Genomic DNA, 12,465 nt, shown 5'->3' with positions numbered 1-12,465 from the left:
TACATTTTGCTTACATTTAAGCCACTACTCAAATATACGACGTTTATGGAGGTAGTACTTCTTTAACCCTTGAAGCTGATATCAATGAGCCAAAGACTCTGTTGCTCTCTCATTCGTGCTCCCCTGGCCGAGCGAAATCCTAAATCTACGTGTCCCTCGTGCGTTAGCAAGGGTCCTATGTAGCCGAAGCTTTTGTTCCAAAATAAATTGATTTGTCGGCTTGTCCGTTGTTTTGTACACTTGTCCAGTTGCCGTCACTATCTCTTTAACCATTCCACCCGTTTAAATTGATTTGTAGGCCACGTGAACGCCGAATTTATCTAGTAACCACCATCAACAGAAATGGTGCCCATGCTTCATAATTCTCTCGTGGAAAATGTGAAACTTTGAACCGCTATAACCGTAAGAAGTCTAATAGAATTCTCTAAACACAGGGACGGACACGAAGCAGAAGAAAGGACAGAAATGACAGCCAGTCTGTCGCTCCCGTGGAGCACAGCAGCCGGCCAGCTAGTAAAAACTGCACCCCCACGTCGTCAGCCAATTCTGGTGTTGTCCCTGCCAAACACGAGCGTCGTCGCCCAGTTCACCGCCACGTAGAACCTGTTCCTCCAGCTCACCACCCGCGTCAGGTACGCCGACCGCCACATCACCCAGCTGAGGAACCCCGCCATCGACACCCCCTTGGCGTCCTTGTTCTCCCTCAGGTCGACCAGCGCCTTGTACCGCCCGACGGACGCCATGCTGCCGATGTGCTTGTACACGAACGGCTCGCCGAGGTTCGCCTTGCCGGCGCAGTGCGCCTTGCTGCCGCCCTGCGCCGCCACCTTGCCGAGCAGCCGCGCCAGGTACCTGCCCTCCCGCTCCGCCACCTGCGCCAGCGCCGGGAGCACCGGCTTGCCCGTCTGCTCCAGGAAGCCCGCGCAGTCGCCCAGCGCGAACACGTCCGGGGCCGAGGGCACGCGGAGCCACTCGTCCACGCCGATCCTCCCGCCGGGTGACTTGGGCAGGTCCAGGGACTTGACGAACTCCGACGGGCCGACGCCCGTGGACCAGACCAGCAGGCCGTAGGGCACGAGGGTGCCGTCGCTCAGGGTGATCTCCGTGGGCTTCACCTCCTTCACGATGCCTCGCACCAGCTTAACTCCATACTGTCAAAAATGCAGCGTGCGCACGGTTAGGATTGAGACCACACAAGTTAATGTGCATTTGCAAGAACATTGCTACATTTCAGAGTGTCATCACTGATGTCTGAAGCTTTCATTACCTTTGACAGGTGATTCGTTGCATACTGACGCAGCCCGACATCAAACGATGACAAGATCTCGTTTGCCTGGAAAGAAACAGATAATCGTGAACGATGAGAAGAGAGTGGCAACATACTTCTTTAGAAAGTCCATTCGATGCAAGATATGCTCCGATATGCTCCGGATCATGTAGTCTGTTCATGAGGTGCACTGTGTATCCGTACCTCGATGAGGGTGACCTTGACGTGGTCCTTGACGTGCGCGTACCTCTCCCGCACGTCGCGCATGATGAAGTCACTGAGCTCGCCGCTGAACTCGACGCCGGTGGGGCCTCCGCCGACGACCACGCAGTGCAGGAGCCGCGCCTTCTCCTCCTCAGACAAGCCTGGAGTAGATACAGTAACACTTAATCATCAGAACCAAAGGTTGCAATGCCCAACTGATGAACTCATGATCAATATAATGCATTTTCCTTCTGCAAACGTGTGTGAACTTGAACTGGTGTGGCTACCTGGATTCTCGGAGAGCATGAGGTTGGTGAGCAGCTTCCTGCGGATCTCCTGCGCGTGGCTGACCTCGCGGAGGAAGATGGCGTTCTCCTTGACGCCCTTGATGTTGAACGTCAGCGGCTCGGCGCCGCTGGCGATCACCAGCTTGTCGTAGGCGATCTTGAAGTGGTACGGGTCGCTGGGCAGCCCATCGCCGGCGGCGGCGGCCGTGCAGTACACCTCGTGCGCCTTCGTGTCGACGCCGGTGCAGTTGGCGAGGAAGAAGTAGGAGCCGGGGTGGGTGGCGAGCGCCGACTGGATGCGGCTGACGGGCTCGACGACGGAGCGGAACTCGAGCGTGCCGACGCACGTGGACGCCAGCAGCGGCGTGAACACCATGTGGTTCCGGGGGGAGACGCACACCACGTCGTAGGCGCTCGTGTCCACGTCCTTGAGAAGCCGGCACGCCGCCCACCCGGTGCCCAGCACCACCAAGCGGGGTTTCTCCGCGGGCTTCGTCGGCCCCAGGCTCGGCATGCGGGGAGGAGGCGCCGGCGCGGCCTCGGGCTCCCTCGTCTCCGCGTCCGAGAGCTCCGCCGCCACCGCCGCCGCCGACGCGGGGTGCAGCATCGCGGGCGTGGTGCCGATGCCCCTGCTACTCGGCGGCGTCTGGAGGAGGTGGCCGCCGGCGCACGCGCTCCTGCCCGCGAGGCCCGGGAACGCGAGGCTGTGGAGCGACGACGCGTGGTGCCCGCGGCCGCGGGACAGAGCGGCACCGCGCATCGCGGACGCCGCCTCCGCCGGCGAAGCGCCGCCGCCGCCCTCGGAGACGATCCTCGACAGGGACTGCGACAGCGACAGCTGCGCGCACCTCCCGATCCTAGACCACGCCGCCATCTCTGCGGCGCGCTCGCCTAGTTCAGCTTCAGCTGCAAACCTCTGCGCAAGTCACCGCTCGAGGAAAGGATCAGAAGAGCCTGCAAAACGGACGTCGAGATCGCATTCAGCACAGATACAAAAACCGACGACAAATCTGCAAGGGAATATATATGAACGAGAACGGCAGCAGAGCAAAAAGCACATGGGTAATGCGACTTGGCTTTGGTTCGATTAGCTTTTTCCTGGGAAGATTCGGTAAGGAAAAAAATGGGACATGCGACATGGACCAACTTCCCAGGAAACCGGAGCCGACGAACTCTGCATCTACGAATTGTACTAAAAGTAAAACCAGTCAAATTGTTCCCCAAGAAATTTGCAGGAGAGAAGAAAGTACGATCCCCTTTCTATTTCCATTGGGCCTGGCAATCAGCATGCGCGCATCTACCACGTCGTGTGCGCGTTGGGCACGCCGCCGCCGAAACGGAGCTTCGTCCATGGTTCCAGAACTTCCAGCCCCCCTTTTGCCCTCGCGTGCTTGAAAAACCCTAGTGCCCCCAGCTTTCGTGGATGACCAGTCCAGACCCGCACCCGCACAAACACACGAAGAGTGGTTGAAGAATTTACCGTGCGAAGATCACCAGGAAAGCGACGGGAGGGGAGCCTTCCCACGACCCATCGCCATCGATCACCTCGGACTAAGAATCTGGAGGGAGAAGGACAGGCGGTATATGTTATGGGAAGGGAAGGGGGGGAGACCCGGAAAGATCTGGAGACGGCGGGGCCCTCCGGATATCTGGTGCCAAATCGATGTTGCCTTGCCTCGTTTTATTCCTGATGACCGACTTGCCGGAGGGGGAAGATCTCGCGGCGGGGGCGGGCGGGCTCGACTTGCGTCGCAAGAAGAAAAGGGCTACCGTGACCCCACACACAAGCCCGCTCGCCCCGCGCGGCCCGGGTCTCTCACAGGTTTTGGTCCGTCCCCTCCGTCAGCGTTTGCGCTTAGCCGTTGGCCGCCCAGATACTTGCGGCGCGCGCATACTGCTCGCCTTGGTGTTGTGTTTGTGCAGGCTTGCCGTTGACAAGACATGGTCACCTTCTGTCCTGTGCCCATAGTGGCATTCCAGCATACGGAGTAGTACTAAAGATGATGTGCCATTAGCTCAGCAATTTGGTATGGAGTCAGGAGGCGACAATGTGCTTGTGTAGGAGTTTGTACGTGTGCTGAAAACTTTACTTATATATAAGCAAGCGCTACAGATTGCACATGTTGTAATCTTGTAATTTTGACAGACATTTGCTGCTGACAGCTGATCGATATGCCTTTCAGACAAACACAGCTTAAGCGTTTCCTTTTCATGCTTCTTGATCGCAGGTTCATAAACATTCCTCTATGTTACAGAAGTTCAGGCGCGCACGCACAAAAGGTTGAAATTAAGATGTCACACAGTCACACTATAGCAAGAACGGCAAGGCAACGAGCTGCAACGCAACGGGAAGCAAGCTCATCGCAGCGGCTTGAAGACCTGGGAGTAGGGCGAGACGACGGCCTCCTGCACCATCCTCCTGGGGTCGTCGGGGTCCCGCCCCCACTGGATCTCGCTCATGTTGGGCGTCTCCACGAAGAGCATGGTGAACTCGCCCACCTTCTCAGCGCGGCCGCGCCGGCCCGCGCGCAGCACGAGCGCGTTGCCCCTGTGGTACGAGAAGATGCCGCCCGTGAGCCGCACGATGTCGCCCGGCTCGAAGGCGCCGCACTCGCCGCCCCACAGCAGGAAGTGCGCCGCCGCGGTCTCGTCCGCCACCAGCGCCAGGCACGTCACCTCCTCGCCGCCGCGGGCCTGGGCCTGGGCGTGGGGGTAGGGCGGACGGGCCGTCGGCGCCGCCTTGTCCAGCACGATGAACGTCGTGTTCACCGTGTTGGTCGCCGCCGGGACCAGGTCCTTGAGCTTCACCGTCCCTCCGATGGTGCCGGGCGCGCCGCCGCCGGGCGCGCCGCCGCCCGGCGCGTCGGCCTGCAGCAGAGTGCCAGGTTGATCAATGAGGATACAAGGCTAGACGCTTCTATCATGCTTTCCATCGAACACCTTGCGGGCGTCTCGGATTTGAACGACAACGCCGGAAGCATTGAAGCAAACGCGTGAGGCGAGAGAGGAGGGAAGGAGGCGAGGGGAGGGGGGGGGGGAAGCGGCGGGCTCACCTCTCCCTGCGCCATCAACGGTGCTGCGCTCGGGAGAGCAGCCCCGCGGCCGCGGTCGCCGCCGGTCAGGTGCTTTTCTGCGTGCGCGGACGTGACTCGCCCCACGGTGTTGGGCCCGAGTCTTTGCCGCACAAACGGATGATGATGAAGTCGGTCGGTAACGCGAGGCGCTGGCCGCTGGGCCGTCACTGCGCGCACTGATATGGGCTCGGACTGGGCCGACTTGGTATGAGGCCATGCGGGCTTCTTGTCTTCCCATCGCCTCTACAAACTCGGCTGGCTGCTGCCTGCTGCAGAAGGCCGCAAACTCAACCGCGATGCCGCCGAGGCGCCGAACGCCGATACGTCGTCACTCCAACCAACGGCCATTCGGCCAATCCAATCCGACAGGCGACACCTCAGCACTGAAGTGCAGCGGCCAGCCAGCCAGCCACCGCAGCAGCTCACGTCGCCGTCGCCGTCGGGATCGCACCACCCCAATCAAGCCGTAGCCCGTACAACGCGTGTCCACGCGCATCATGATCTTGCCTCCTGGCAGCAGTACACTAGCTAGTCTTATCACATTGTTGTGCGCTGGACTGGTGCCTCCAAAATGCTCTACACGCGCGTACCGACGGACGGCCGGCGCGGCTCGCCGGCCGATCGACAGCTGCCTCGCCGACTGCGGCCGATTCGCGCGAACTGTTCAGGCTCGACCTCGAGCGCTAACACTGTAGCAGTGCAGTGTAGGTGCAGCCTCTCTACCTCTAACGAGATGACACTTGCCAAGCCTGCCGATCGTGCTTCGTGCACGCATCATGGATAACTCGCATCTGTCGATCGACACACATACAGTCACGCCAGCGGATATACTCTACTAGCACTCAACATGTCAGGTCTTCTACAGTTACGCTGGCTGTGAGCGTACGTCTCCGCTAATCGTGGATCAGTCTGTTATGCTGCACTTATAAGCCGGCTGAAGAGCTGAAACAGCTAATTTGTTGTGAGAAAAAAATATTATTCGGTGGTTGATAAACTGAAGTGAATAGAGCGCGGATCATGCGTGATCCTACACCGCTGTACGATTGCATCTTGCAAATGATGGCACCACGACGACGTGACAGCGGCCCGTCCCTAAATTCCTTGTGGTCGAAGAGAGGATGAGCCGGTTTGTCTGTCAGTCCTCAGTTTCACGGGATGGATCGGTCCATTGCGTATTTATATGGCTTGTCTGCTTATGATGATGTCCCGAATTAAAGCCCGGTTAGTTACGCGGCAAATAATGCCAACATGACATATGACGAAATCACGCGGACCAGTTATCAGTTACGGACGCACACGGATCCTATTTATGTCGTGCTGGGCGGCGCGGACCGTGCGTGTATTTCTCCCGGTATTGAGTATTGTTTCCGTCTATTATTTGGAGGATACGGTGCATAGGGACACACAGACTACATGCAGACGTTGGATTTCGTCCTGTGAAGCATGGGGCGCAGAATCTAGATTCGTCTGGCAGGGTTGTGGTCGTGATTGTAGCTGTTGTGGTTGTAGCTGAAATGGCTCCACAACTCCTTCGGTAAAGTAGCTTCTTTAGTGAAGCTAAAGCTATTTCTGAAAAGTGTTTGGCAAAACAGTTTCTCATATATTTTTATGAATGGATGTAATAAGCCAAATATCCTATATGCCCTTAGCTATGTGATTTGGATATACACATAAGTTTATGTTTGCCCTTAATTATATATGATTTGTCATATGAAATGAAAAAATTAATGAATAGAAATTAGATTAACCAATAATGAGTAGATTGTTATAATTCCCTTTTCTTCTCTTGTTTTTTTATGAAAGAGGCAAATGTCTATTGTGCCCATTGCTATATGACTTGTACATGTGAATTTTATATTTTTTTAAGTTAAATACACCCGCGGTCTTTGAACTTGTCTCGAGATACCACTTAGGTCCATCAACTCGCAAATCCAAAATCTAGCATCTTGAACTTGTTAAGTGTGCCACTTAGGTCCATACCCCTTCAAGATCTAATTTGGCATGCTAACATGGCACCACATGGACGAACATATGCAAAAAAGCCCTTCATCCTCCTCGTCTCTTTCTCTTTCTCTCTTCGGATGACGCTGGGCGGGCCACGTGCGGTGCGATCGGGAAAGCGGCGCGCCAGCTAGGCGTGGCGGTGGCGGCGCCTTGAGAGGTGGTGGCACTCCTGGCCACGGGGATGGATGGCCCCCACCGGTGCCGGGTGCGGAGGGTCCCCAACCGTCGGGATAGGCGGCTCCCGCGTGGCACTTCGGCGGTGGAGGAGGAGGTGGCGGCACTGGGTGGGGGAGGGAGGAGAGGGAGGGAGACGAGGTGGAGGGGCTGCCAGCTTCGGGATGGCCACTGGCGTGGCTGAGGGAGGGCGGGTGGCGGCGCAAGGGGCCAGGACAGAGGGACGTTGGCGACTAGGGGAGGAGGAGGCAAGGCGGGAGGTGGCGGGGATTGGTGGGCGCCGGTGTTGGAGCGGCAGGCGGCTGTGGACGCTAAGGCCAGAGTGGCCGGCAGCAGTGGGAGCGGGGTGCGAGGCTGGCGGATATATATAGAGAGAAGAAAGAGACGAGAAGGATGCAAATATAAAAGAAGATAAAATTTAAGGATTTTTTGCATATATTCGTTCATATGGCGCCATGTGGGCATGCCACATCATATTTCGAAGGGGTATGGACCTAAGTGGCACAATTTAACAAGTTCAGGATGCCAGATTTCGATTTTGCGAGTTCGTGGACCTAAGGGGTACCTCAGGACAAGTTCAAGGGCCGTGGGTGTATTTAACTCTTTCTTTAAATTTATATGTTATTTCATTTGAAATAAAAATGATTAGTGAATATATGATTAAACAATAATTTCTATTTTCTTTTTTCTTTTTTTCTCTCTCCATTTTTTCTCCCCTTATTTCCATGCCTTATCCATTCCTCACAGCCTCAGCCCGTACTCGTCCGTTCTTCACGCCAGGCTCTGCTCTACTGCCGTCCCTGCTCCTCCTGGTCCGGACACAGTCCGTGTGTCCGGGTGTTGCTACTGCTAATTCATCGCAGTCCCATTCTCCCAGCCAAGCGATGTTGCTTCCCCCCAGCCGAGTGCTACTGCTGCTGCTGCTTCGTCATCGCTGCCCGCCACGAGGTGGCGCCGCGCCTGACCCTCACCCTCCTGCTCCATCGCTGGTCGCGTGATGCATCTCCCTCGCATGCCCTGCTCCTTTCCCGCCGCGTTCTTTCTCCACTACGCAACACATCTCCGCCGCCACCACCCTTCCCCGACATGTGCCGTTGATGTGCGCTGCTCGGGCGGAGTCATTTTTGCTAAGATCTTGGGAGGTGGGGGTTGAAGTTGTGGGAAGCTTTTTTTTTTTCTCCCTCTCCGCCCTAGAGAGCGGGATATGCGGGAGCTTCCATGGTTGAGGTGCACTTTGGCAGGCTTTCAGGACTTCACTGAAGTCGGTGGAGAAGTCGTCCAGACAAAGAGGGCCCTAGTCGTGAAATCTGACCAGACCAATGCCACGCTCGCATTCAACGCCACTATTTTTCCAGGCATGGGCATGGAAATGGCATCATGGCGTGTTGCATCATCACGTAATAAGTCGGACGCGTGTCCTGGGAGCCGACTTTTGTCCGGATTCAAGAGCAGAGTAGCGGAGTAACGCTGCTCTCAAACGGCACGATACGGTCAAGCTGACGCCGAAAGTGCTCGACGTAGGCTATTTGGATTTCTAATCCGGATTAAAATTCATGTCACATCAAATATTCGAGAATTAATTAAGAGGACTAAATATAAACTAATTATAAAACTAATTACACATATGTAGGCTAATTCCCATACGAATCTATTAAACCTAATTAATCTATCATTAGCACATATTTATTGTAGCATTATATTGTCAAATCATGGACTAATTAGGCTCTCGCAAATTAGCCTCCATCTGTGCAATTAATTTTGTAATTAGTCAATGTTTAATACTCCTAATTAATATCTAAATATTCGATAAGATAGAAATCTTAGGAGCTCTTGAAGAACCGAACGGGACCGTAGCTGCTAGTAGTACAGTGGTAATACGAGTACAACTGAGCTAGCAGCAACAGCAGACTCATGTCATCCAGGAAGCTATGCTCTGGCGCGTTTTGTAGCAGTACCGGCCGTAATCAATAGAAATCCGTTTGCCGACCAGGTAGCACGGATCTCGCTTGCTTCGCATGGAAGTATTTTTTGTGACGGTTTTGGCCAGAGGCAAGCGGGGATGCAGGATTGGCTAGCCATTTAAGGGCTTGACAGTGCCACCCTTCTAGATCCGAATTCCGAACATGAGATTCATATGTAGGTCTGGTTTAGTCTCTCTTCCTTATTTTTAGCACCCGTCACATCGAATGTTTAATTAGGAGTATTAAACGTAGACTATTTACAAAACTCATTACATAAGTGGAGGCTAAACGGCGAGACGAATCTATTAAGCCTAATTAGTCCATGATTTGACAATATGTTGCTACAGTAAACATTTGCTAATGATGTATTAATTAGGCTTAATAAATTCATCTCGCCGTTTTAATCTCCACTTATGTAATGGGTTTTGTAAATAGTCTACATTTAATACTTCTAATTAGTATCTAAATATTCAATGTGACACGTGCTAAAAATAAGCAAAGGGAACCAAACGCCCCGTAGTAAACCCTCACTACAAATTAATAAAGCTTAGACTTTTCCTTGCCAAAAAAAATAAAATGTTACAAGACCTGGTAACTCCGATGCACAATTGCAAGGACTCGTTTGACAAAGCAAAGTTGTGGATGCTCCGGTGGAGCAGCTTCTTTGGTGAAACTAAAACTGTTCTGTAAAGTATTTGGCAAAACATTTTTTCTTCTAATTTTTAGAATGGAGTGAGAGATCAAATGTCTGGAGTGAGAGATCAAATGTCATGTATGCTCTCGGCGATGTGGCTGGTTTGAATAAATGAATTGGATATTTAATATTAGTTTATAATTTAAGTTCATTAGAAATATAAAAAATAAATTAAAAGGATTAGTGTTGTTTAATCAATAATTAGTGTGTTTAATTTTTCTTTATTCTCCAAATAATACCTATTCTCTTTTTTTTCTACTTTATCCATTCCCTTCCTCTCTTATCGTTACCCCCGCCGCTAGGAACGTCGCACGACGCAGGCTCCTCCATCGCCGCTCCTTTTTTCTCCATCGGACATGTTGCTCCTACTGGCTGCTGCCCGTCCCCTGCTGCTGTTGCTCCACCTGCCGGTTTGCTGCTGTTGCCCATCTGCTGCTGCTGCTCCTCCGCCTGCCACTGTTGCCGTCCACTGCTGCTGCTACTCCGCCTGCTGCTGTTTGTCCGTCCACTGCTGCTGATGATGCTCCGCCGGCCGCTAGATCCATCGCTTTGAGCCATCGTCTCTTCTTTTCCGGCTGCGCGGCCACCGCCCCTTCATCCATATGCGTTGTTGCCGCAGGTGGATCGTGAGAGGGAGACGGAAGAATCGCTCATGGGGATGAGGGCTGGTCCGTTCGGAGGTATGCGGTGGTAATTTTGCCGTAATTACGGCTAAGGTAGGGTAGTTTCGAGGTGGGGGCGAGGGGTGAAGCCGTGGGGAATCAGTTTTATTGGCTTCGCCCCTCTAGTATAAATTACAGACCAATTGTTTTGAGTCAGTTTTATTGGCTCCGCCCTTCTAGTACAAATTTCAGACCAGTTTCTTTAACCTTCGCATGAGAAGCTGTTTTTTTTATACTGAAAAGTTAAATTGCTCAGAACAACCCTACTAAAGGGATCTAAAATTGCTCAGAACAACCCTACTAAAGGGGACCTAAAGTTGCTCAAAACAAGGGACCCAAAATTGCTCCGAACCCTCGTTGGTAAGGTAGATTCCTCTATTCCCAAACCTTTGGAGAAGCAAATTGTTTCTCGTAAAATTCAGGTCTGGTTTAGTTCCATCCAAACTTCCAATTTTGACACTATGAAAAAAGAAGATTCCCCGTCACATCAAACTTGCGGTACATGCATGAAGTACTAAATGTAAACGAAATCAAAAACTAATTGCACAGTTTTGTTGTACTTTGCGAGACAAAACTTTTGAACCTAATTAGTCAATATTTGAACAATAATTCATAAATACAAACGAAACGCTACAGTGTGCTACAGTGCTACAATAGTAATTTTGGACACCCAAATTCAGAGCAACTAAACAAGTCCTCAAGCTCTTGCTTTGCAGGCGCTAGTACAGAGGCAATGATGCCTTGGCAGGTCATCATCCTTGAAGCGACAATCAATTTCAACCGGAAAGCTGCGAGTCCTGGATCGCACAATTTTCACCCCAAAAACTGCTCCCAGTCTCACACCACACATACTCTCGGCAGGTCGGCCGGCCGGCCGCCGTGATGAACGTGAACCCATCTCGGACGCGAGCTGCCTGCTCCAGCTCCACACCGGTGAGACCACCCTCGCTGTGCAGTGCCCGTTCCGAAAACCAAGTCAAGACGGGAACGCGCCATGGTCGGCCGGCTGGCAAGGCCATTAACGCCTCCTCCTACCCCACCCCTACCCCTCTACCACCACCACTCCTCCTACCCCGCCATCAATGCGATCCATATGCCCCGCCTTAAATTCCCCTCGTCCCCCTCCCGTCCCCCACGTCGCATCTCGCGGAATTGCTTCCTACTGGCGCTGCCTGCCCCCTGCTCCTCGTTCGCCATTGCTGACCTCACAGAAGCCTCGTCACCGCGAGTTAGCTGCAGGCCTCGCCCCGCTACGCATTGCCGCTGCCCTGCCGCTATATAAGAAAGCGCCACACGCGAGCAGATTAGTCTGTTGGTGTTGTTGGAGTCTCGGAGAGCCGGGCCGCGAAAGAAACCAAAAGGGAATCAAGGAGAGGGAAGGGATGGTGTTCTTCTGCTTCCTGGTGGACCAGCGGCGGACGGTGCGGAGCAGCAAGCCGGCGGCGGGGATCTGCTCGCGGTGCGGTGGGTGCGCGAGCGTGGCAGACATGGAGACCTCCACCCGGGTCTGCTACCTCCTCACCGTGCACCGACGCACCTGGCGCGCCATCATCTGCACCTTCTGCGGCGCCATGCTCAAGTCCTACCGCCACTACAGGCTCTACTGATCGATTTCCTCCTTCCGCGCGCGCCTTGTGAGGTGTAGTGAGCTAGTGATGATCTGCATGTGTTCTTTGTTGGTGATCTTGCTCGATCTCGCGGCTATTGGATTTTTTTTTTGGGTTCCTGCTTGATAGATTATGCTCGGTTTGCAGATTGTAATGGCAGCTTGCCTGTGTGCATGCATCATGTAAATATGGGATCGGAGCCATGAAGTGAACCCTATTTCCGACTAATTAACAATTGATCCATATGACCATATCTTCTTCCTCTTCTTGCTGAAGCAGGAGCGCTTTTTTTTTATTGTGAAACAACATTGCAGAAGATTCACATTTCGCTCTTTCCATCATGCATCTGGAATGCCACTACTGTAGTAGGATCAGTTCTAGTTTTACATCTCTGGGATGCCATGCATGGAAGAGATGCAGGAGAAATGTTCAGATCGCCTTTTTTTTTTCTGCTTATTAATCGGTCAGCATTCATCGGTCATACTCATACACTTCTTCTCCCTTCCCCATAGCACCAACGTGATCCCTCAC

The 12,465-nt window shown here is 53.3% G+C and overlaps 2 protein-coding genes and 1 long non-coding RNA gene across 3 annotated transcripts; 1 reads left to right on the top strand and 2 right to left on the bottom strand.

Annotated features, from left to right (window-relative positions):
• Positions 1-287: 287 nt before the first annotated feature.
• Positions 288-2,959, bottom strand: LOC101759131 (internal alternative NAD(P)H-ubiquinone oxidoreductase A1, mitochondrial). The gene is made up of 4 exons (XM_004957982.3): positions 1,759-2,959; positions 1,472-1,632; positions 1,268-1,333; positions 288-1,151 (listed from the first exon to the last, which is right to left on the bottom strand). Exons 1-4 carry the CDS (start codon positions 2,630-2,632, stop codon positions 537-539), a joined length of 1,716 nt encoding a protein of 571 aa, XP_004958039.1. The 5' UTR covers positions 2,633-2,959; the 3' UTR covers positions 288-536.
• A 925-nt stretch (positions 2,960-3,884) lies between these two features.
• On the bottom strand, positions 3,885-4,970 carry LOC101758728 (SOSS complex subunit B homolog). Its single transcript, XM_004957981.3, has 2 exons — positions 4,812-4,970; positions 3,885-4,626 (listed from the first exon to the last, which is right to left on the bottom strand). The coding sequence occupies exons 1-2, from the start codon at positions 4,824-4,826 to the stop codon at positions 4,117-4,119; spliced, it is 525 nt and encodes a 174-aa protein (XP_004958038.1). The 5' UTR covers positions 4,827-4,970; the 3' UTR covers positions 3,885-4,116.
• A 5,000-nt stretch (positions 4,971-9,970) lies between these two features.
• Positions 9,971-12,187, top strand: LOC101758321. Its single transcript, XR_001163314.2, has 2 exons — positions 9,971-10,345; positions 11,044-12,187. It is a non-coding gene; the product is annotated as an uncharacterized LOC101758321 (long non-coding RNA).
• The last annotated feature ends 278 nt before the right edge of the window (positions 12,188-12,465 follow it).

This window comes from Setaria italica, chromosome II, assembly GCF_000263155.2.
Source record: "Setaria italica strain Yugu1 chromosome II, Setaria_italica_v2.0, whole genome shotgun sequence".
Taxonomy (NCBI): Eukaryota; Viridiplantae; Streptophyta; class Magnoliopsida; order Poales; family Poaceae; genus Setaria; species Setaria italica.
This window is presented reverse-complemented; position numbering and strand designations above follow the sequence as displayed.

What these genes read in the sequence shown, in the direction of transcription:
- LOC101759131 (XM_004957982.3), bottom strand. Translation starts at nt 2,632, where the DNA reads ATGGCGGCGTGGTCTAGGATCGGGAGGTGCGCGCAGCTGTCGCTGTCG. An exon ending in CATGCTCTCCGAGAATCCAG is followed by an intron (nt 1,633 to 1,758) that starts GTAGCCACACCA and finishes TATCTACTCCAG; the next exon opens with GCTTGTCTGAGGAGGAGAAG. An exon ending in TCAAGGTCACCCTCATCGAG is followed by an intron (nt 1,334 to 1,471) that starts GTACGGATACAC and finishes GTTTCTTTCCAG; the next exon opens with GCAAACGAGATCTTGTCATC.